This window comes from Thalassophryne amazonica, chromosome 10 (assembly GCF_902500255.1).
Source record: "Thalassophryne amazonica chromosome 10, fThaAma1.1, whole genome shotgun sequence".
In the NCBI taxonomy this organism is placed as follows: domain Eukaryota; kingdom Metazoa; phylum Chordata; class Actinopteri; order Batrachoidiformes; family Batrachoididae; genus Thalassophryne; species Thalassophryne amazonica.
Window position 1 is genome coordinate 83,280,399 of NC_047112.1, and position 21,044 is coordinate 83,301,442.

Below are 21,044 nucleotides of genomic sequence, written 5' to 3' on the forward strand. Positions count from 1 at the left end.
ACGATGGTAGGAGGCTCCTTGCGGAAAGGACTGGGTAAATAGTTGTCAAGTAAATGCATAAAGAGCATCTCCCAAAAATACAAATGAGGGAAAACTCAGCAAACTAGCAAGTTAAGAAGTGTGTTCCACATGTAGGCTCCTAGCACGACTTCCCTCTGTTGATCCGCGTAATCGCTACCACCAATTTTTTGTATTTTTCTCAGTTCTTTGCCTTGTTTATATTGTATATAAACAATATATATATATTGTATGGCCTTGCCTTACAATATAAAGCGCCTTGGGGAAACTGTTTGTTGTGATTTGGCGCTATATAAAAAAAAAAATTGATTGAATTGAATTGATATATATATATATATTTTTTTTTTTTTCCCCCTGGAAGGTCTAAATTATGTTTGTCAGCAAAATAACAATGATTTTTCATTCGAAATACAAGCAACCTGACATTTTTTTCTTTCCTTTTTAAATGAGTTGCTATGGAGGTAGAATTTATGTATCTGAAGGCAAGTTTGACATACACAACAGTACACGGTGCTATGATAAAATACACAATAAAATCAGCTCCCGGTGTTACGCCCATATGGTGTTGTGCTCAGTTAGTCCCTCTGAGATCTCACAAAGCTTTCAACACTGCCAAACAGCTTTGAACGCTGCCAGAGTCGTCCTCCTGAGTCCTCTGTCAATCATGTAGCGAAGTAAAAGTTCTCCCTATCCAAAGCAAACACTCAGTTGTACTTACTTGAGCAAGAAAATGTAAACTCCGGTTCCTATGCTGTGTTCCAAGATTTGTGTCACCTTGAAAACCATCAAATGAATCAAAATGAGTGATCGGGCAACTCTCCGTGCACTCTCGTGAAATTTGGTTGGGTGCGCATCCGCAGTACTGAATATTGGGGCAGATTTTAACAGGGACAGCTGTGGCAGGACAACAGGCTTCTCAAACTGGTGGGAATCATCTGTCAGCAGATTCATCATACATTACTGATGACATGTCACATACCATAGCTCCTCCAGCGAATGTGTACACTACATTACAGACAAAAACTGTCAAAAAGAAACAAAAATCTTGCAGACTCATGTTGAGCTGGATTTAAATGCAATACAGTAAAAGGACTTAAAGCACACAAGTATAGGGAAACCAGGGCAAAATATAAGGGTAAAACTAAGTGGCAAGTGAAGTCAGTTTTTTCCTATCAAAAGTAAATTTTGTGGATGTCAGTGTCTTTGTATTTATTTCTCACAACAGAGGAAAGGTGGCCCAAAAAATTGTTATTAGTTAGAAGACTACCCCATCTAACTGATGAGTATGTGTTATGTCTTCTCCAGACTATCAGCTATTTGATAACATGACTCGTGTGTCACATGCACATGGGGCCTAGTGAATCGGGCCACAGTGAATCAGTCTAGAAAGTGATCTACTAAGACCCAGTATCAAGTGGATGACAAATATTACTTGTTAAAGCTTATACATTTATTTTTCCATGAATTATTTCTATAATCTGTGTATATAAAAAAGTGTTTTCACGTTTGAACAGAAATTATGGCAGTTGTATTTTTAATAGTTTCTAAAGGACTTATATCACTATATAAGACACTCACACATTACATAGCGGGTTTGCTGGATTACAGTTTGTATATGCATCAACATATATTTAATTAGTGTCCAGGGCACAGTGAATCAAAAATTTTAAAATTAATTTTAAACATCTGTAATTTACACTTGGGGAGAAATAAATAACACAGCCTTATAAACAATATCTTGCTGTATTAAATCCACAATAGAATAGCATAAACCTATGCATAATGTGTTTATGCTGCCACAAAACAACATTTCTGATCCACTGTGCCCCGGTTTCCCCTACATAGGCGACAGCAGTGTTACTGCAGAGAGTGTTTCCAGTGAACCTTTCAATTGTTCTTTTTGCAAAACAAAACAAACAAGTAGAGGCCAGGAGACAGCAACAAGCCCAGAACCTTCAACTTACATGTGTACCAACTGCAGTTGGGATTGCCATGCCAGGATTGGGCTATTAAGCCACTCCCGATGCTGCCTCCTGCCATGACAAGCCCCAGAGTGCTACCATCGTCTCACGAGACTGAAGGATGCCATGAGAACAGTGAATCAGAGGCAAAATAACACACATGGCATAAAAATTCCCAGTTACTCTTCATGTATATGGTACAGTATGTTTAATATAATACACGTTATCTATCTATAAGCAGGGGTGCACATAACTGGTACTCATGGTGCTTGTGTGTATGAAACATCATTGATGCACAGCAGAAGGAAACACTTCTTACAGTCATTCGTTGCTTTCCTCTTATGAACCGCTTCCCTTGTGTTTTCTGCTGCGCGTCATTTATTTTTAGCATGCATAAGCACCATGAGTGGCATTTATGTGCATGCCTGTCTATAAGGCAAGATGCGTCTGTGTGTGTGTCTCCACGTCTCTCTGACTGTCAGATCGGCCTCAGCTTTCGGATATGGCTTGCACATGGCACGATGATGTACATCTTTTGTTATTTAAATTTTTGGGATTAATTTTCAATAGCTTTATTTTGAAGTCATCACCATCGTTATTTGCACAAGGCCGAACGTTCTCACACACACCAGCTTCAACAAAGATCGTCGACAAAGATGAGTCACTCTCTGGCTTAAACAGATGCCTGTCTGTAACGCGTTCACGGGGAGAGATGGAAGAAATAAATACTACACAAACAGTCTGATATACGTGCCGCAGACACACAGACAGACACAAAGATGTTTCATGCTTTATAGACAAGGGGAACGTTATCACGCACCAGCTTCAACAAAGACTGTCAGCAAAGCTCCCAGTTTTCGATAGGAATACATACTTCCTATGGGCAGAGGTGAGAGTAAGTCACTGTAAAGTCATTCTCATGTCATCAATCTGCAAGTCCCAAGTCAAGTCTCAAGTTAGCTTGCAAACAATTGGTGGTCATTATGACTTGAGACTTGCTGATTCATGACTTGAGAGTGACTTGATGCTGACTTTGTCCCACCCCTGTCTACGGGCACTGCACTAGTAGGTCTAAAGGCAGGATGCACCCACTCATAGACAAACACATAGTCACACCTACAATCAATTTGAGTCACCAATTTACTTAAACTGCCTATCTCTGGATGTGGGAGGACAGTGGAGCACCCAGAGGGACCATGCAAATATGGGGAAAACATCCAACCTTGACACAGGAAGGACCAGGTGGGAAGCAATCCCAGGACCTTCTTGTTGTGAGATGACAGTGTTAACCACTAAGCCACCATGCCGCCCTACTGTTATTACTATTACAAATCTAAGACATAATTTATTTTACATGACTTAGCACAGTTCACCTGCAGTACCCTCAAAGCCCATGCGAACATTCAATGAACATTATACAAACGTTCACAAGTGTTCACAAACACCAAATGAACAGTTGCAGCAGAACATTAAATGAACATTTGTAGAGTGTTCGCATGCGAACATTACCTGTCCTCATTCTTTGTTCATATGATGTTCGTGCAATGTTCTTGCTCAATTACCTACAATTTTTGTGATTGTTCCTATTGAGAACTAAAAAAAAAAATAAGTAAAACAAACTTTATAAATGTTTTAAAATTCAATAGGTTTTATTTCAATAGTGACTTGCAATGTGGAATTATATTGTGGAACATATAAAATAAGTAATGGACAAACTTTTGAAATCACTTAATTGATAAAGGAATTCATCTTTACAGAATTAAACATCATTGCTCAAAAAGCACATAAAATGAAAAATTTTCAACGTTACAAAACATTTCTTAAGCGGTAAACCACAAACGCTACTCCAAAAAAATGTTCAGATATAAGAATAACTCTTCTAGAATTAATAATGAAACCTTAAAAAAAATAATAATAATAATTCATCTATTTATCTACATACAACCAATAATACACATTTTAGGAGCAAAAATAAATTGAACTTAAACATAAATCACCACTTGAAACAAAAACTACAACAATCTTTTAGACATCTACATACAGTTAATAAAAGTCATACTTAAGAGCAAAACTGTGGACAGTTTTAACACAAACATTACTATCAATAAATTCCCTGAAAAAATTCCTATGGAAGTTTTTAATCGCAGATTTGAAGACAGTCAGATTAGTCAGTTAGCGAAACTGAACAGTTTAACACAAACATATTACAATCAATAAATTTCCTGAGGAAATTCACGATGAAAAAAATATACAAAAATACAAAATTATTAATTTAAATTAATGTTTAATCCCCAAATAAAAAGGTTCTCTGGAGGTAAAATTAAATTTTATCAAATATTCCATGTACAATGCAAATTAAGTAATGCTACTAATCTGACCATAAGCTTTGATATTATAGAACATAAACCCCGATATCATAAAATACCCTCAGCCGTATGTGCAGTCTTCTTAATAATTATTTAATTGGAATCTATATGTATACAGGTGGGGCCAAAAGTTTACATACCCTGGCAGAAGTTTAGTTTTTTTTTGGCCATTTTTCAGAGAATATGAACAATAACACAAAAACTTTTTTTTCGCTCATGGTTCATGGTTGGGTGAAGCCATTTACCGGCAAACAACAGTGTTTACTCTTTTCAAATCATAATGACAACACAAACTACTCAAATTAACCTGATCAAAAGATTACATACCCCTCTTCTTAATACCATGTACTGCCTGTCTTTTGTGGTGGTTGTGGATGAGGCTCTCTGAGGGTAAAGCTGCCACTGAATGGTTTGGACTTTATTTACATCAATTATGAAGAATACAAACAATATGGCACTCTATGGTAAATCTGCATGAACAGTTCTGAAAAACTGAGTGAGTGTGCAAGAAGAAGAAGAGTGAGGAAAGCCATCAAGACACCCAGACAACCCAGAAGTTATAGGCTTACGTGGCTGTGATTGGAGAAATTATGCACAGTTCAAGCTTTGCATTTTGTATCACCAGTTATCCATCTTCATGATGAAGTTGTATAGAGGAGGATTTTCTTAAAAAAGAAGACCTGAACCTTTAGCTACAAATTGCCAGAAGATACACCTGAGATGCCTGGATTTGATCTGTTTTGGTGAAAGAAAATCCTTCTGTGCTCTACTCCACTATGAAGCTAAGATTAGTGATGCAAAATGCAAAGCTTGCACTGTGCACAATTTCTCCAGTCACAGCCACGTAAGCCTATTAACTTCTCCTAAGTTGTCTGGGTGTCTTGGTGGCTCCATGTAAATCACTGCAGAGGTGTTATCAGGTTGTGAAAACAGTGTTTTCAGTTTTCAAAGTGTTTTTCAGTAGCTTTTACATAATATATGATAGACATGTTACATTTACACAGAAATGAAGCTGTTTTGAAGTGGATTCTGCCATGTTGGATTCGCAGCCAGAGACCAGACGTCACGGTGCCTCTCTACTGTGACTGCCCCCCCACACCAAAAAAAACAGATTTGCAAGATTGTTAGTTTTTCAAACCTGTAATCTGGGTCAGGAAAAGTTCAGGATGGTCCCGTCTAGACTTCTTTGATTCTGCTCGGATAGGACATCTTCGGATTATGGCACAATTGTAGAAATAATGGTAGTACTGTCGATTGATGTGATTTTTATTGCAGTTGCCATGACAACTCTAAATTTGTGGCACGTCCCTGGCAATTGACAGTTCCTGACTTGTCCTGGCTGCCAAAGATAAACAGGAGCCGTAGCGTTCAAGCTGCCCCTGACAATGACTGTTACTGTATACTTCCCTTGTTCCATTCCAGGGGTGTATGCAGTTATGGTATTGATTAGGGCATTCCTCTGGTGCCTGGTTCCCTCGTCCTCACCATCAAGTCTGTCATTAGTACTCTTGAGCTGCAAGTTGAAAATTTCCTTTGTTAGTCATAAGCAATTATATACATTTTTCTGTTCAGATATTGTATAATTTGAGCTACATGGTCATAACTGGTATTCAACTCAGCACCTTATTGGACAGGCCCTATATTTTTAACAAGCTGTTTATATTGCTTCCAGAATTTTCTCAATTTAGTTATCAATTAGGTATACCACACAGGTGAAAGCAGATCAGACAAAAATGATTAATCCTCTGTACCCACTGTTATTTGTGTAAAGGACTTTTCACACCACATGCTTTGGAAGCATCAGAGGCGCCACAAATCGGTCTAAAAAGTATCTTCAATGAAACGCGTTGCTTTTTAGAGGCGCCTGAAGCGTCACGTCAAAAGCCGAGCTAAACCATCGCTTCTGCCGGGAGTGTGCACATTCCTGCTTGTCAACAGGCTGACGTGGTAAAAGTTCAACCCAATCCAACTTTTGCCGCTCTGAACTGTGACAAAGCTTCACACTGTCCAAAAGAAACAATGTGTCGGGTCCAAACATGGAAGACTAGCGGCAGAAACCACTGCTGCCTACAAAACAGGAAGGTGTCACAGGACTGCTCATTTATACAGAGCAGTTTTCTGAAGAAAAATCCTTGCAAATGTTTTTTTTAAACCTCAAAATTAATTTGACTGCTGTATTAAAGCTTTTTCGTGGTTCATCGACGCACATACAACATGGCGATCACTCAGCTTTCCTCTGGAGAAAAAAAAAACAAAAAAACATCTGAGCAAAAGTCTCCGTCCCCTTGCCACACGGAACGCGTCAGGGGTGTGGGAGGCGTTGACGCGACGCGTTGCCTGATGCGTATAAAGCATGCAATGTGAAAGGCTTTAGTTACCGTATTTCCATAAATACAGCATGTTTCATAATATACTGTGTAAAAAATGAAACAGCAAAACTTTATTAAGGTGATGAGGATCTAACAAACAGAAAACACATTAACTCACTTCTTTGAGTGACTTTACTGGAAGGCCCATTACTTCCAGGCACTGCTTGGAATTGGTTCAAGCCCACACTTCTGGTTTAGCTGGCCATTCTTCGGATGATCATCTTAGCAGCGTCCACATTGTTCTCTCTCCTGGTATGTCTGGGAACCGACACTTTCAGGGACAGTCCAAGGATGCAGTGCACCAACTCTGTCATTTAGCTGTTTGATACTGTGAATGATGTCATTCTGCTTCTCCTGGAACACAAAATGTATACAGATCCATATGTTACAACCTTAATACAGAAGTTCTCACTTTACATTAAATCCTATGCTTCACAAAGGATTAAACCAATGCTGTTGACCTCTCATCTTCAGCACGGACAAATCTGTGAATGAACTGAGTGAGGAAAGTAAGTAGGTAAGTAAGTCCCTTCGGCTGCTCCCTTGTTTGCACTCGGGGTCGCCACAGCAAATCTGAGGTGGATCTGCATGTTGAATTGGCACAGGCTTTACACCGGATGCCCTTCCTGATGCAACTCTACATTACATGGAGAAATGTGGCAGGGGTGGGATTTGAGCCCGGAACCTTTTGCACTGAAACCAAGCGCATTAACCACTTGGCCACCACTCAGTGATGAAAGTGAGCCATGGAGGAAAAAAACAACAACAAAAAAAACAAACAAACTTGAAAGATCTTGGCAAGGCCCTGATGGTTGGTCAGGTGGTTGTCCCCCAGAAAAATGTGAAATCTCAAATGCATTCTGGTTAGTGCTGTAGGTATCAATTATTTTAGCAGTCAAGTATTCTATCGATTATTCTGGAGATTAATGGAGTAATCGGATAAAAAGTACTTTTGCGTTTTAAACAACATCAATGGGCTGTCTATAAACAATGACACAATGTCACTGTCATTCTGCTGAAATGGCGATGGGATGTAGCCTTCTATTTTGTTTTGTCCAATTTGTAAAAATTAACCATGTTTTTTTTTTTTTAAATAAAGGTTGATGGACTGGGTCCCTGCGTGATTTTTTTTATCCCTCTTTCTCTTCAGCAGATGCATTTCAGCTGGAGGTTGAACATGCAGCATCGCAGTCAGTTATTTATTATTTAAGTTACCGTGTTTGTGAAGTGTTGTGTGTTGCCCAAAAACGCATCATTAAAAAGTGAAACACTCAGTGTGAGTCTGAGGTAAACACAGAAGAAAGAGTGGACTTCTGCTGTTTGTCAATGTAGCCGGGGACAGAGCTGTGACTCGCCCGGTCTGAGAGCTCCTCACGCTGGGCAGAGAGAGACAGCAGCTGGCCACCGGGTCAATAGTCCCTCCCCACGTAGAGCAGAAAAATAGACAAACACATTGCTTCGCTTTAAATGCACAGTAAGTCTATTTCAGATGATCAGTATGGACCATCTTTCTCTTAAAAGGCTTTATTTTACTCTATGTGTCACGTTGGAAAGCGGTAGCTATCGTTGCTAATTTGATTAGCTGTTATGCTCGCCTTGTTTTTTTTTCTGCGGATGTTGCAGCGCCACACACAGGCCTGACATATGTGCTACAACATTAAACGAAGCTTCGAGGCACAGAATTTGCCTCAAACATTTTTTGTAATCGAATTATTCAAGTTACTCGACTCATCGTTTCAGCCCTAATTCTGGTGCTTTCTCAGGTCTATTTACCCACCAAAAGAATCTCAAAAATTTTTTTTTTTTGGACAGATCACTTTTCCCACACCAGATAAGGTGGTAAACCTCAGTAGTATAGCATACAAGTCCTCCTGTTTCAAGTGTATGGTACCATAGACAGTATGCACACACTATGCAAATGAAACATTATGCAAGGGACATAGAAACTGAGTTTTTATAAAAGGAATTCTGTAACTTTATATCAGCAATAAATAAACATGTCAATTAAGTAACAAGACCTGTAAATTATTTCTTTAAATAAGGAAAGTTAGTATATACAACTTCATTACTGGCAGATTTTACTGTATTTTCAAATTATATCCCAAATAGAACAGAATATTTCTTGCCAGAAATTTTGAATATTTTGCTTGCTGAATGTGAATTTTTAGAATCTTCTGGCACAAGACACTGAACAATCTTATTTAACCATTATAGTACAAACCTCGGGATAAAGATCGGGCTGATGTGAATCAACTGCAGGCACACACTCAACCGACTGGTCAGATGGAGGATTCAGTGATTTAACAACTCTTAAGGCAGCAGGCATGGTTACTGTGGTGGGGAACAAACAATGATCGAAAATATTATCAAACTTATCTTTATAAAGTCTCTTTCTGGGCACTGACATTACTTAAACTTAAAGACAGAGTATATATATTAGTCATGGTCATAAAAAGTTATGTATATTTTAAATTTAGCATTTATTTAAGCAAATTAGTCCCTTTGAGATCGAGACCTCTTTTATAAGTGAGACCTGGACAATTATAAAGTTTCCAATTCACCCAACCTGCATGTCCTTGGAAGTGAGATGCCCACACACACCTTATTGACACCTTTAGGCTTCTGGCTTAATATCAGAATAAATTAAAACATGGACAAAATATGAATTAGGCCTGTGCCTCTCTGTGGCTAACGTTAGCTCCGTGCTAGTCAAAAATGTGCTGGTTTGGTTCTCATTAGTCCATGTCTGGCATAATCAAGCTTCAAGCAAGTTTTATGTTTTCTGTCTAAAATGGGTTTGTGCTCACATCAGGTTCCGTTACCTCGTGATGACTGTAGGAAGGCCTCGCCATTTGAAGCTAGCTGCTAACTCGTGGTTGTGTTGGTTTTCTGTGATCCAGTCGATGATCATCCAGCGTTAGTCTCCTCTTCTGCTCTTAATCGTAGTATAGAGACTGAACAGGCAAATTAACGTCTTGAACATAAACTTTTATTTGCCAAAAGAGAGCGGAGAGCATGCAGCACTGTTAGTTAGCCAAGTCGTGTTCTTCTTCTTCTTTGTTAAACAGCGGGTTTTAACCCAACTCGGTGCACCACTGCCACCAACTGTTTGGTGGAGAGCACTACAAGTTTTTTTTTTTTTTTTTTTTTTTTTTTTTTTTTTACCAGAATGAGAATGTTGCATTTTACATTCAGAAATGATTGTATCCAGGTGTTATAATGTGTACAATGTACATGTTTTACCCTGGATAATTATAATATCATGCCTCACTGAAAACATGAATTGAGCAGCTGAAATTAAAGGAATCAGAAAGGAAGAAATATGTTATGGTAATAATTCCCACCAAACACTGTTAGACTGTGACATGTGTGACTATTCATCTCATGTTCAGCATGTTTGTTTAAAAACATGTCTGATAATGTTTGAACTGCAAGTTGTGAAGTGACCAGTAAAAAATATTATTTGTCTATGAGCTGTTTTATTTAAATGTCAATGTTTCCTGCTCATGCATGTTGAAAACATTATGTTGTAAATCAATTTTAATACCTTTAATGTGTTTTTCCTTATTTCCAAAAATGCTAAAGATATTATGCTTTTAGAAAATATGGCAAAATGTATGTAACTCAGGTCTGTCGGACTTCTGGATAATAACCTGCCATTGCAATCTGTTTCCATAAAAAAACATATTTCAGTAGCTGACAATCACAGTCTGTAGTGATGTAAATTTTTTATTGCAAAAATAATATTCCAATTAACAGAGTGCATGTTTATGCAAGTTGCCCCAAGACATGTTTCTGAGTTAGCTCTGTCAGTTTATCACAGTAATCTTGAAATTATACGAGGGTAGGCTGAAAAGTTCTAAGGCTCACTATAATGCAGTTAATGCATTACTCCTTCATGGGGAGCCTTAGAACTTTTCAGCCTACTCTCGTATATTCAGTAGGTCTGAATAAATCATAAATCGACATATTATTGGTTACCATGAGTGTTGAAATCATTTCCTATTGTTCATTCTACCTATGTTTGCACACATAATTTAAATGGAGTCCAACATTAACTTTCTGTAGGCAGTAAATGATATTTAATGTTTTCCTGTAATATGAAATTTTACAAAATAATTGTAATAATTAAATAATAATTTAATTTATACTTTTATTTAGAGGCAAGCTTTACACATACAACATGAACATTATGTGAATGTTCGCAAACACACTGAACATTTGCTTAAATTGCTTAAATTTTCATTGTTACGCAGATGATACCCAGCTTTATCTATCCATGAAGCCAGAGGACACACACCAATTAGCTAAACTGCAGGATTGTCTTACAGACATAAAGACATGGATGACCTCTAATTTCCTGCTTTTAAACTCAGATAAAACTGAAGTTATTGTACTTGGCCCCACAAATCTTAGAAGCATGGTGTCTAACCAGATCTTTACTCTGGATGGCATTTCCCTGACCTCTAGTAATACTGTGAGAAATCTTGGAGTCATTTTTGATCAGGATATGTCATTCAAAGCGCATATTAAACAAATATGTAGGACTGCCTTTTTGCATTTACGCAATATCTCTAAAATCAGAAAGGTCTTGTCTCAGAGTGATGCTGAAAAACTAATTCATGCATTTATTTCCTCTAGGCTGGACTATTGTAATTCTTTATTATCAGGTTGTCCTAAAAGTTCCCTAAAAAGCCTTCAGTTAATTCAAAATGCTGCAGCTAGAGTACTGACGGGGACTAGCAGGAGAGAGCATATCTCACCCGTGTTGGCCTCTCTTCATTGGCTTCCTGTTAATTCTAGAATAGAATTTAAAATTCTTCTTCTTACTTATAAGGTTTTGAATAATCAGGTCCCATCTTATCTTAGGGACCTCGTAGTACCATATCACCCTAATAGAGCGCTTCGCTCTCAGACTGCAGGCTTACTTGTAGTTCCTAGGGTTTGTAAGAGTAGAATGGGAGGCAGAGCCTTCAGCTTTCAGGCTCCTCTCCTGTGGAACCAGCTCCCAATTCAGATCAGGGAGACAGATACCCTCTCTACTTTTAAGATTAGGCTTAAAACTTTCCTTTTCGCTAAGGCTTATAGTTAGGGCTGGATCGGGTGACCCTGGACTATCCCTTGGTTATGCTGCTTTAGACGTAGACTGTGGGGGGGTTCCCATGATGCACTGTTTCTTTCTCTTTTTGCTCTGTATGCATCACTCCGCATTTAATCATTAGTGATCGATCTCTGCTCCCCTCCACAGCATGTCTTTTTCCTGGTTCTTTCCCTCAGCCCCAACCAGTCTCAGCAGAAGACTGCCCCTCCCTGAGCCTGGTTCTGCTGGAGGTTTCTTCCTGTTAAGAGGGAGTTTTTCCTTCCCACTGTTGCCAAGTGCTTGCTCACAGGGGGTCGTTTTGACCGTTGGGGTTTTTCATAATTATTGTATGGCCTTGCCTTACAATATAAAGCGCCTTGGGGCAACTGTTTGTTGTGATTTGGTGCTATATAAAAAAAAAGTTGATTGATTGATTGAACATTAAGCATACATTCTATAAACATTTGATTGATTTTTGCAAATGTTTGCTTACATGTTTGTCTAATGTTTGCTTTCATGCAAACATTAGACAAACATCACAAACATTATATGAACATTTGCAAACTTGCTGAACAGTAAATGAACATTCTATGAACGTTCACTTGATGTTCGCAAATTTTCGCTTCCATGCAAACATTAGACAAACATCACGAACATTACATGAACGTTTGCAAACTTGCTGAACAGTAAACAAACATTATATGAACATTTGTTTGATGTTTGCAAATGTTCGCTTCCGGGTGGGTAGTGAGGCCCAGTATTTTTACTGTTACCAGTTATTTTTGTAATCTAGCGATCCTAAGCTTTCTAATGATCCCAAATTTATAGTATTGTGGATGGTGGCGGTGGTGGGCGTGCACCTGTAGTGTGCCTTAATTGAGAGAGTGGCGTCAACTCAGAACATGGCACCATTTTGGTTCCAAATGTGCTGAACTACTATATGAACCTTTAACGTTTTCAACATTTTTTAAAATCATTTAACAACATACAGCAACACATCCAGGTACAGGTGCTATCAAAATAAACATAAAAATAGTTAAACTATCAAATTCATTTAATGCCTAATTTATGCTTCTGCAGCTCTGTAACTCCGTGTCATGCAATGACGTGTGTGATAGTTTTAAAGTTCTCCGTTGGTGGATCATGCTTTGTTCTGGACAACAAACCCAATTCCAATGAAGTTGGGACATTGTGTAAAATGTAAATAAAAACAGAATATAATGATTTGAAAATCCTATTCAACCTATATTCAGTTGAATACACCACAAAGACGAGATATTTAATGTTCAAACTGATAGACTTTGTTCTTTTTGTGGAAATATTTGCTCATTTTAAAATGGATGCCTGCAACACATTTTAAAAAAGTTGGGACGGGGCAACAAAAGACTGGGAAAGTTGATGAATGCTCAAAGAACACCTAATTGGAAACAGGTGAGTGTCATGATTGGGTATAAAAAGAGCATCCCCAAAAGGCTCAGCCATTCACAAGCAAAGATGTGGTGAGGATCACCACTATGTGAACATTTATGTGAAAAAATAGTCCAACAGTTAAGAACAATGTTTCTTAACATTCAATTGCAAGGAATTTAGGGATTCCATCATCTACAGTCCATAATATAATCAGAAGATTCAGAGAATCTGGAGAACGTTCTACATGTGAGCGGCAAGGCCAAAAACCAACATTGAATGCCCATGGCTTTCGATCCCTCAGGTGGCACTGCATTACCAACCAACATCATTGTGTAAAGTATCTTATGGTGTGGGCTCAGGAACACTTCAGAAAACCATTGTCAGTTAACACAGTTTGTCGCTACATCTACAAGTGCAAGTTAAACCTCCACCATGCAAAGTGAAAGCTATACATCAACAACATCCATAGACGCCGCCGCCTTCTCTGGGCCCAAGGTCATTTGAAATGGACAGATGCAAAGTGGAAAAGTGTGCTGTGGTCTGATGAGTCCAGATTTCAAATTGTTTTTGGAAATCATGGACGTCGTGTCCTCCGGACAAAATTGCGCAAGGTTCAAAAGCCAGCATCTGTGATGGTATCAGGGTGTGTTACTGCCCATGGCATGGGCAGTCATCACATCTGTGATGGCACCATCAATGCTGAAAGGTACATCCAGGTTTTGGAGCAACACATGCTGCCATCCAAGCAACGTCTTTTTCAGGGACATCCCTGTTTATTTCAGCAAGACAATGCCAAGCCACATTCTGCACGTGTTACAACAGCGTGGCTTCGTAGTAAAAGATTGCGGGCCTGCAGTCCAGACCTGTCGCCCACTGAAAATGTGTGGCACATTATGAAGTGCAAAATATGACAATGGAGACTCCGGACTGTTGAACAACTGAAGTCGTACATCAAGCAAGAATGGGAAAGAATTTCGCCTACAAAGCTTCAACAATTAGTGTCCTCAGTTTCCAAACGCTTATTGAGTGTTGTTAGAAGGAAAGGTGATGTAACACAGTGGTAAACATACCACTGTCCCAGCTTTTTAAAACATGTCACAGGCATCCATTTCAAAATGAGCAAATATTTGCACAAAAACAAAGTTTATCAGTTTGAACATTAAATATCTTGACTTTGTGGTGTATTCAATTGAATACAGGTTGAAGAGGATTTGCAAATCATTGTATTCTGTTTGTATTTACAGTTTGCACAATGTCCCAACTTCATGAGAATTGGGGTTGTAATTTGACCCTCAACAAGCTTTTCTTTCTGCAATCATCACCGCCAGTTCAAAGGTAAGCTGTACATTTTTCTCTTTTTCCGACTTTGTGCTGTAAATGTGCGGACTTTTCTGATCCGTTTCTAATCAGCATGCACACTGCATTAAAATCTGACGGCAGACAAAGCAGTGAAAACAGAAAAGTGTCAAATCACAGCCTTTTGCTGTGTCTGATTTAAGAAGTGCATGTCCAGGCTGCGGGTCCGAGTCTGAGCATGGTGTGAAAAAATAAACAGGCGGGCTTTTAATCACAGAAATGACTCCAGTCCCACTTTACTCAAATCAGCAAGTGTCAGAGTGCTGAACTTTAATTTGTACCTCTGTTACTGTGCACGTCTAGACTGCTCGGGATTTTTAATGGAAATACATTGCGATTGGACGGGACATTTTATCTGATGCGAGCGAAAATCCATTATACTAAATCTGTTGTACAAAATCTGTTATATACAGTGTTTATTACATGGAAAACAATACAAAAACAATTGGTACTTTTTTCCGATGATTGTGAATATCTGGTTTATATGATGACGGTTTAGGTGAGTTTTACTGTACATGCGACTAAACAATAAATTTACCTCTCAAGGCTTTGACGATGACGTCGGCTTCCATCCCACATGACTGACTTTAGTTTCCCAAATTTTTCTTCTGTTCGGATCTGAAGGGAATCTGTACACCTTGAAGCCCTTGCTGTGTGTATTTGTTCATCCAAATGCACAGCAACCTGGCATTTTCAGCAAATAAATAAATAAAATACCTGGATTTACATGCAGACACATTAACTGTGAACACTATTTTGAATCCAAGATGGCACCGTGAGTCACGTGACGGGTTTTTTCAACTCGTCAACGTCGCCACTCTCTCAATTAAGGCACTCTATGCAGGTGGGACCTTGCTGGCCCAGGGCCTATGTGTGAACACCTCAGTGGCTCATTACATAGAGCTTTTTGAATGCTTCTGCTGCATTGAGTTTGAATCCAGCTCAACCCAAGTCTGTAGAAGTTTTACTTTTTATATTTTTGTTGTAAGTGGTATGTGACACGAAAAACACCAGCAACGACTTTGTAAATGTGTGATGAATCTCCTGACAGATGCTGCTATTGTGAGGTAAACACAACAGCAACCAGGTAGTTTGAGAAGCCAGTCGGGATGCCACACCAGTGTCGGGGGCTGAAAATCGGTCCACCCTGCCTTCACTGTGCATGCATCATTTCTGAGTATCAGCAGCGATCCACCGATTATCACCTCATTTCTGCTTCAAACTGCACTCCACTCATCATCTATCTCAGCAACAGATATCTGAAGCTTTTGTACAACAATCATTTCCACATTAATTCAGCATTATGTCAGGTTTTGGGTTGGTGCTCTGTTTTATTGTACATTTTGTCTTATTTTTGGGTGTTGTTGGTTCTTTGCCTGTTGCTTTCTGCTTGGGTTCTCTCTGTCTTTCTCTTGGTGGTGGGCGTTTCCCTTTGTCTGACCACATCCCTGTTCTAGTCGCCTCCCCTCACACCTATTCTTGATTTGCTGCTCATCACTTGGGTGTATTTAAGACTCTCTTTTTGCTCTGGTCCTTCACCAGATCAATGTGCCTTGAGCCTTCTTTCCAGCCTTCTCTTGTACCATTGCCTTGCTTCGTTTTGCCTCATTGTGTTTTTGAGCGCCTGCTAGTTTTTTTCGACCACGTCTCTCGCCTGATGATTGTTGTACTTCTGCTCGTCTGACTGCATTACCGTGTACCGACCCCTGCTAACCAACCCAGTAAAAGAGTTAAACCTACAGATCGGTGAGTTTGTGTTCTGCATTTGTGTCCAGCCAGTTGTCAACACCGAGCCTGATACATTATTTCATAATAAAAGATGGAGGACTGATCAGAGCACCACAGCAGCATGTCGGAGACTGCAGTGCTGCTGCACATATGTAATTTCCAAGTGTCAGTAGCAATTCACAGATTATCGCCTTGTTTCTGCTTAAAACTGATTTTAGAATGATTTAAGATGTTTTAATTTGTCATCTGATGGTTAATAATCACATTATTCCGTTTGACCGCTTTGGATGTAGAGACTCAGACTCAGAGAGTCAGACTGAGACGTGCTGCTGTCACTCTGATCGATCTCCTGTCTTTTATTATGAAATAATGCTGACTTTATGTGGAAACGATTGTTGTATAAAAGCTTCAGATATGTGTTGCTGAGATAGATGATGAGAGGAGTGCAGTTTGAAGCAGAAACAAGGTGATAATCGGTGAATTGCTGCCGATGCTCCGAAATGACATATGCGCAGTGAAGGCAGGGTGGACCAATCTTCAGAGAGGACCATTCGGTTGGCGGCACCGGCTCCAGAATTCTGACAGTGATCAGCTGAGTCAGTGTCTGCAGGCTGTGTGGAGTCTTTTTTTTGGTTGTGTTATTAGTGTGTCCAACAGTAATGCCTGTTATAAAACATTGAGTCTGAGTCAAATACTGTGTCCCAGCATGACAGCTTCAGAACATGGTTGCTCAGTCCGCCTTAGATCAGAGTGTGAAGCTGATGTGCAAAGAGGTAGTGGGTACTCTTCAAACATCTCGTAACGCGCCATTACACACAAAAAAGGGAGAAAATTCAAAGCACTTGCTGCATTTCATCAAGATATTTGATGTCTGTGCTGTTTTCATTGTTGTGGGGCAAAAAAAGTTTGGACACTCAGTTATCAGTGTTCTTCTGCTTTCAAGATGATGTTAAGTGTTTTGGAAGAGGTTGCTGCAATCGATTTTGACAGTTTCCAGACTCAGCTTCCCTCCAAATGACAGTGGCTCCATAAGCAGGTTGTGAGAGGGAAAGAAACTCAGCATCACCATGACGCCGTCCTCCTCCTCCTCCTGATCCTCTTCATCCACCATCCTGTTCTCTGGACCCTGTGAGGAGATGTAGTCCACTGTTGTGTTTGTGTCCTGTGACGTCTCTGTGTGATCCGAATAGTCCGAGTCATGGGAGAAGCTCTTAATGTAGGAGGTCAGCGGGTACAGTAGCGGCAGCGTCTCAGGGATCAGGCTGCTCTGAGGAGTCGGCTGTGAGGAGGAATCTGACGTGGATGTGGCGACGTCAGCACTCTGTTCCAGCAGCTCCTCAACGTCCACGAACATGGACTCGTCCTCCTCCTCCTCAGTGACGCTGGAGTTACTCGGCTGGATCTGGAGCGCCCTCTTTCCCTGTGTGGGATGGCGTTAACGGTGAAAAGCACTGCAGGAACCATCTTTTTCGTTTTTACTTTCACTTTTGATACTCTGTGTGCTTCTTACCCTGTGTGCTGCTATACGATATGCACTGCTGGAACCTCAATTTCCCTGAGGGAGTCTTCCCAAGGGATCAAAAAAGTTCTATCTAATCTAATCTCTAATCTGATTTTTGAGCAAATCTCCATGTGATTACCTCGACTCTGGAACACTCCTTAGCCCATTTACTGTTTGCAGGATCTGGCACACCACTGAGCATGCAGCACTGGAAAAGCATCCAGAATCTACAGCAACATAAAGAGGAGGACTGCTGAGCAACATGGCAATAAACCTACAAAATGATTTAACAGTAACCCCCCCCCCCCCCCCCAAAAAAAAAACAGGAATGTGGTGTTAATCAAAACTTAATGAACTAATTTTCTTAAAAACCTATTGAAGAAAGCATTAATATTTGGGACAGATCTATAAAAGGGATGAAACAATGAAATACAAAACATGCATCCAATTTACAGTACAAGTACTTGTGTAGGGCCAATTCATTGATCTTATTATTTAGGTTCTTTTTAAAATAACAAAAGTGATAAAAGTGTTTATAAGGAAAGTTAGTGAGTGCTGGTTTAAATTTGGGATAGTGGATGGGGTTTCACTTACCTTTGTTTCACTGCTGAGCTCTGACACACACACAGCACACACAGTAGGCTCAGACACAACACAGCACACATGAGGAGCAGTGGCAGTCTGCTCTCTTCTGAAAGCATCAAACAAAACATCAGCAGTCACATTACAATACAAGAACTTGTTCCTATTCTATTTAAACATATAGCCAGAAGCTTATCATTTGTTAACTCAGGCAAATTGGTTCTATTTTTTCTGCCTCTTTTAGCAGGATTACTGAAAACTCTATAAATGATTTCAGTGGTGCTAGATGGTGCTCTAAAGCACCAGCATGTAAAAAACCCCACAGATTTCCTCCCAACAATTACATTTTTTTTCAGTGTTTACCATGAGCTGCATGACAAAAAAACAAAACAAAACAAAAAACCACAAACCCAAAACCCTCATCTGTGGGAGCAGAATGGACAGACTCTAAATGTTTCTTTGAGCATTGTGCTTTTATTATGGTGCACATTTTAAGTTTGTTTTGTATTGTTGTCACAGAAACAAAACCTACACAGCATGTTTCTGGATAAAATCTCTGGTATAAAGAGCCCCCCTGTACCCTCCCAGCACTCTTCTGCAGGAAAATACTGTAATTAAATAAATCGCATATGACACAGAGTTTAGCATCACGAGGAATGTGGAGGGAGGAATTTCTGGAATGTCACTGCTACTAGTCCCCTCCAGGAATTATTACATTTTGCGGCGTACTGAGATGAAGGGACTTCATTTGGCCATCCAACCATAAATTTTGTTTTTCCAATCAAACCTGGTCAAATTTGTCTGGCTAGTCACCACACGACAGAACTGCCTTGGGTCCTGGATACTAACCACTCAGGCAAACCAATGTAGGCATAAAAAATGAAATGTCTGTCCAAATTTACAGTCCCAGCTACAGTCCAAATCTGTAGCTGAGTCTTCGGCAAGGGCGGTCACATCTCATCCTCTCTCCTCTCCTTTGTGTTTTTCTATCTCTGCTCCAACCTTCAAAAGTCCCAACTTCACCAGAGTGTGAATTCTTCAAGTGAATTATATTTGGAATAACCATGGAATTGATCATCTGGTCTCTCAACGCTATTGACACCATTGTTTCAACAAGGAAATCAGGGCTGGGGGACCCTGTGTGCCCAGATGGATCCTATCCTATATTCTTGATGCCTGGGAGAAATGGCGCGTTGCGTGCTTGGCACCACTCTCCGTGGAAGACGTCAAAGATTTATTCTTATTTGCTTTTAAGGTAATTCTAAATCTTATGTAATGACAGAAGGTCATTAAAGTCACAGATCTGGCAACTTGCTTCTGACGGATTGTTTGTTGCTGTGACTCCACTCTGAACTTCACACGGTTGTATACGCTTCTTTTATTTCTGTTTAGCACCCTTCTGGTTATTAATTGTATCTACTCTACAGTCCTGTTGTGAATCGCTAGCAGTTAGCATTCGCTAGCGGTTAGCATTCGCTAGCTAGGTCGACCCCTCCCCTCTCTGTCGTTACTTTTTCTAGCTGTTTTTTTTTTTTTACCCGTTTAAATACTTCTGTTTGTTTTTCAGTTGAACTGCTGTGAATTTTAAGTAATTATTTTACTCCTGTGTAAAATCTTAGGAGTGGCTAGCATTTTCGCTAGAGGTTAGCTTCCGTTAGCTATTTCAGACCCCGTCATCATTTTTTTCATTTCATTTTTTTACACTCCTGTTAGTTAATTAACTGTTTAGTGTATTTTATAGCTGCTGCTTTTTTACCTGTGTAATACTTCTGTTAGTTTTTCAGTGTAACTGCTGTGAATTTTAATAAATTTATTTGCATCTGTGTGAGCCTTAGGAGTGGTTAGCTTATCCATTATTGGTTAGCTTGTGTTTGCTTGGCTACATTCTTGAATTTCTTAGTGCACAAAGTACACTACTGATTCTACTTTACACCCTCCGTAAATCCTGCGTGATGTTGGAAGATAGGGTGGCTCTCTTAGAGAGCCATGTCCGTAAGTTAGAGCAGCTTCTTAGCTCAGTGGAGTTAGATGTTATGGGCACTCCAGATGAGGTTAGTGTTGGGCCGGCTAGCGAACCCATTAGCATCAGCTTAGAAACGCCGGCTGTGGAGGACGGCTTTCGAACTGTGGCTAGGCGGAGGAAGCCCCGTAGGGCTTGGTGCCCGGTTGTGGCACCCCAATCACACTCGCCAGTGAGAAATGTGAATCGGTTCTCCCCCTTGGATTTGCCAGATGTGAATTCTCTGAGCCCACAAGTGACTTCCACTCCTGTCTCCAGGCCGAAACACCGGACTTCAGTGATAGGGGATTCTATCACCCGCAAAGTCAGGTTACAGACGCTGGCTGATGTTAAATGCATTCCTGGGGCCAGAGCTCCCGACACTGCATCTCATCTTAGGGTGCTGACGCTGCAGAAGGGAAGACAGATGAAGGAACATGACATGAGATACAGTCATATAGTTATTCACGTTGGCACCAATGATATCAGGATGAAGCACTCAGAGGTCACAAAAATGGACATAGAGAGGACTTGTGACCTTGCCAGAAAGATCTGTCGGCATCGATTAATACTCTCTGGTCCCTTCCCCTCCCAGGGTACTGATGAGGCGTTTAGCAGGCTGACATCGTTAAATAGGTGGCTGGCGCAGTTTTGTAGACAGCAAGGCTTTAGCT

The 21,044-nt window shown here is 39.9% G+C and overlaps 1 protein-coding gene and 1 long non-coding RNA gene across 2 annotated transcripts in view; both read right to left on the reverse strand.

Annotated features, from left to right (window-relative positions):
* Positions 1-7,011: 7,011 nt before the first annotated feature.
* LOC117518299 lies at positions 7,012-9,599 on the reverse strand. The gene is made up of 3 exons (XR_004562936.1): positions 9,537-9,599; positions 8,936-9,045; positions 7,012-7,068 (listed from the first exon to the last, which is right to left on the reverse strand). It is a non-coding gene; the product is annotated as an uncharacterized LOC117518299 (long non-coding RNA).
* Positions 9,600-15,196: 5,597 nt separating this feature from the next.
* il12rb2 (interleukin 12 receptor, beta 2a) overlaps positions 15,197-21,044 on the reverse strand; it is a 62,503-nt gene continuing 56,655 nt past the window's right edge. The window contains exons 15-17 of the mRNA XM_034180374.1: positions 18,384-18,480; positions 17,929-18,016; positions 15,197-17,708 (exon numbers count right to left, since the gene is read on the reverse strand). Of these exons, the coding sequence (XP_034036265.1) occupies positions 17,238-17,708; positions 17,929-18,016; positions 18,384-18,480 (656 nt within the window). The 3' untranslated portion in view covers positions 15,197-17,237. The remainder of the gene's footprint in view (positions 17,709-17,928; positions 18,017-18,383; positions 18,481-21,044) is intronic.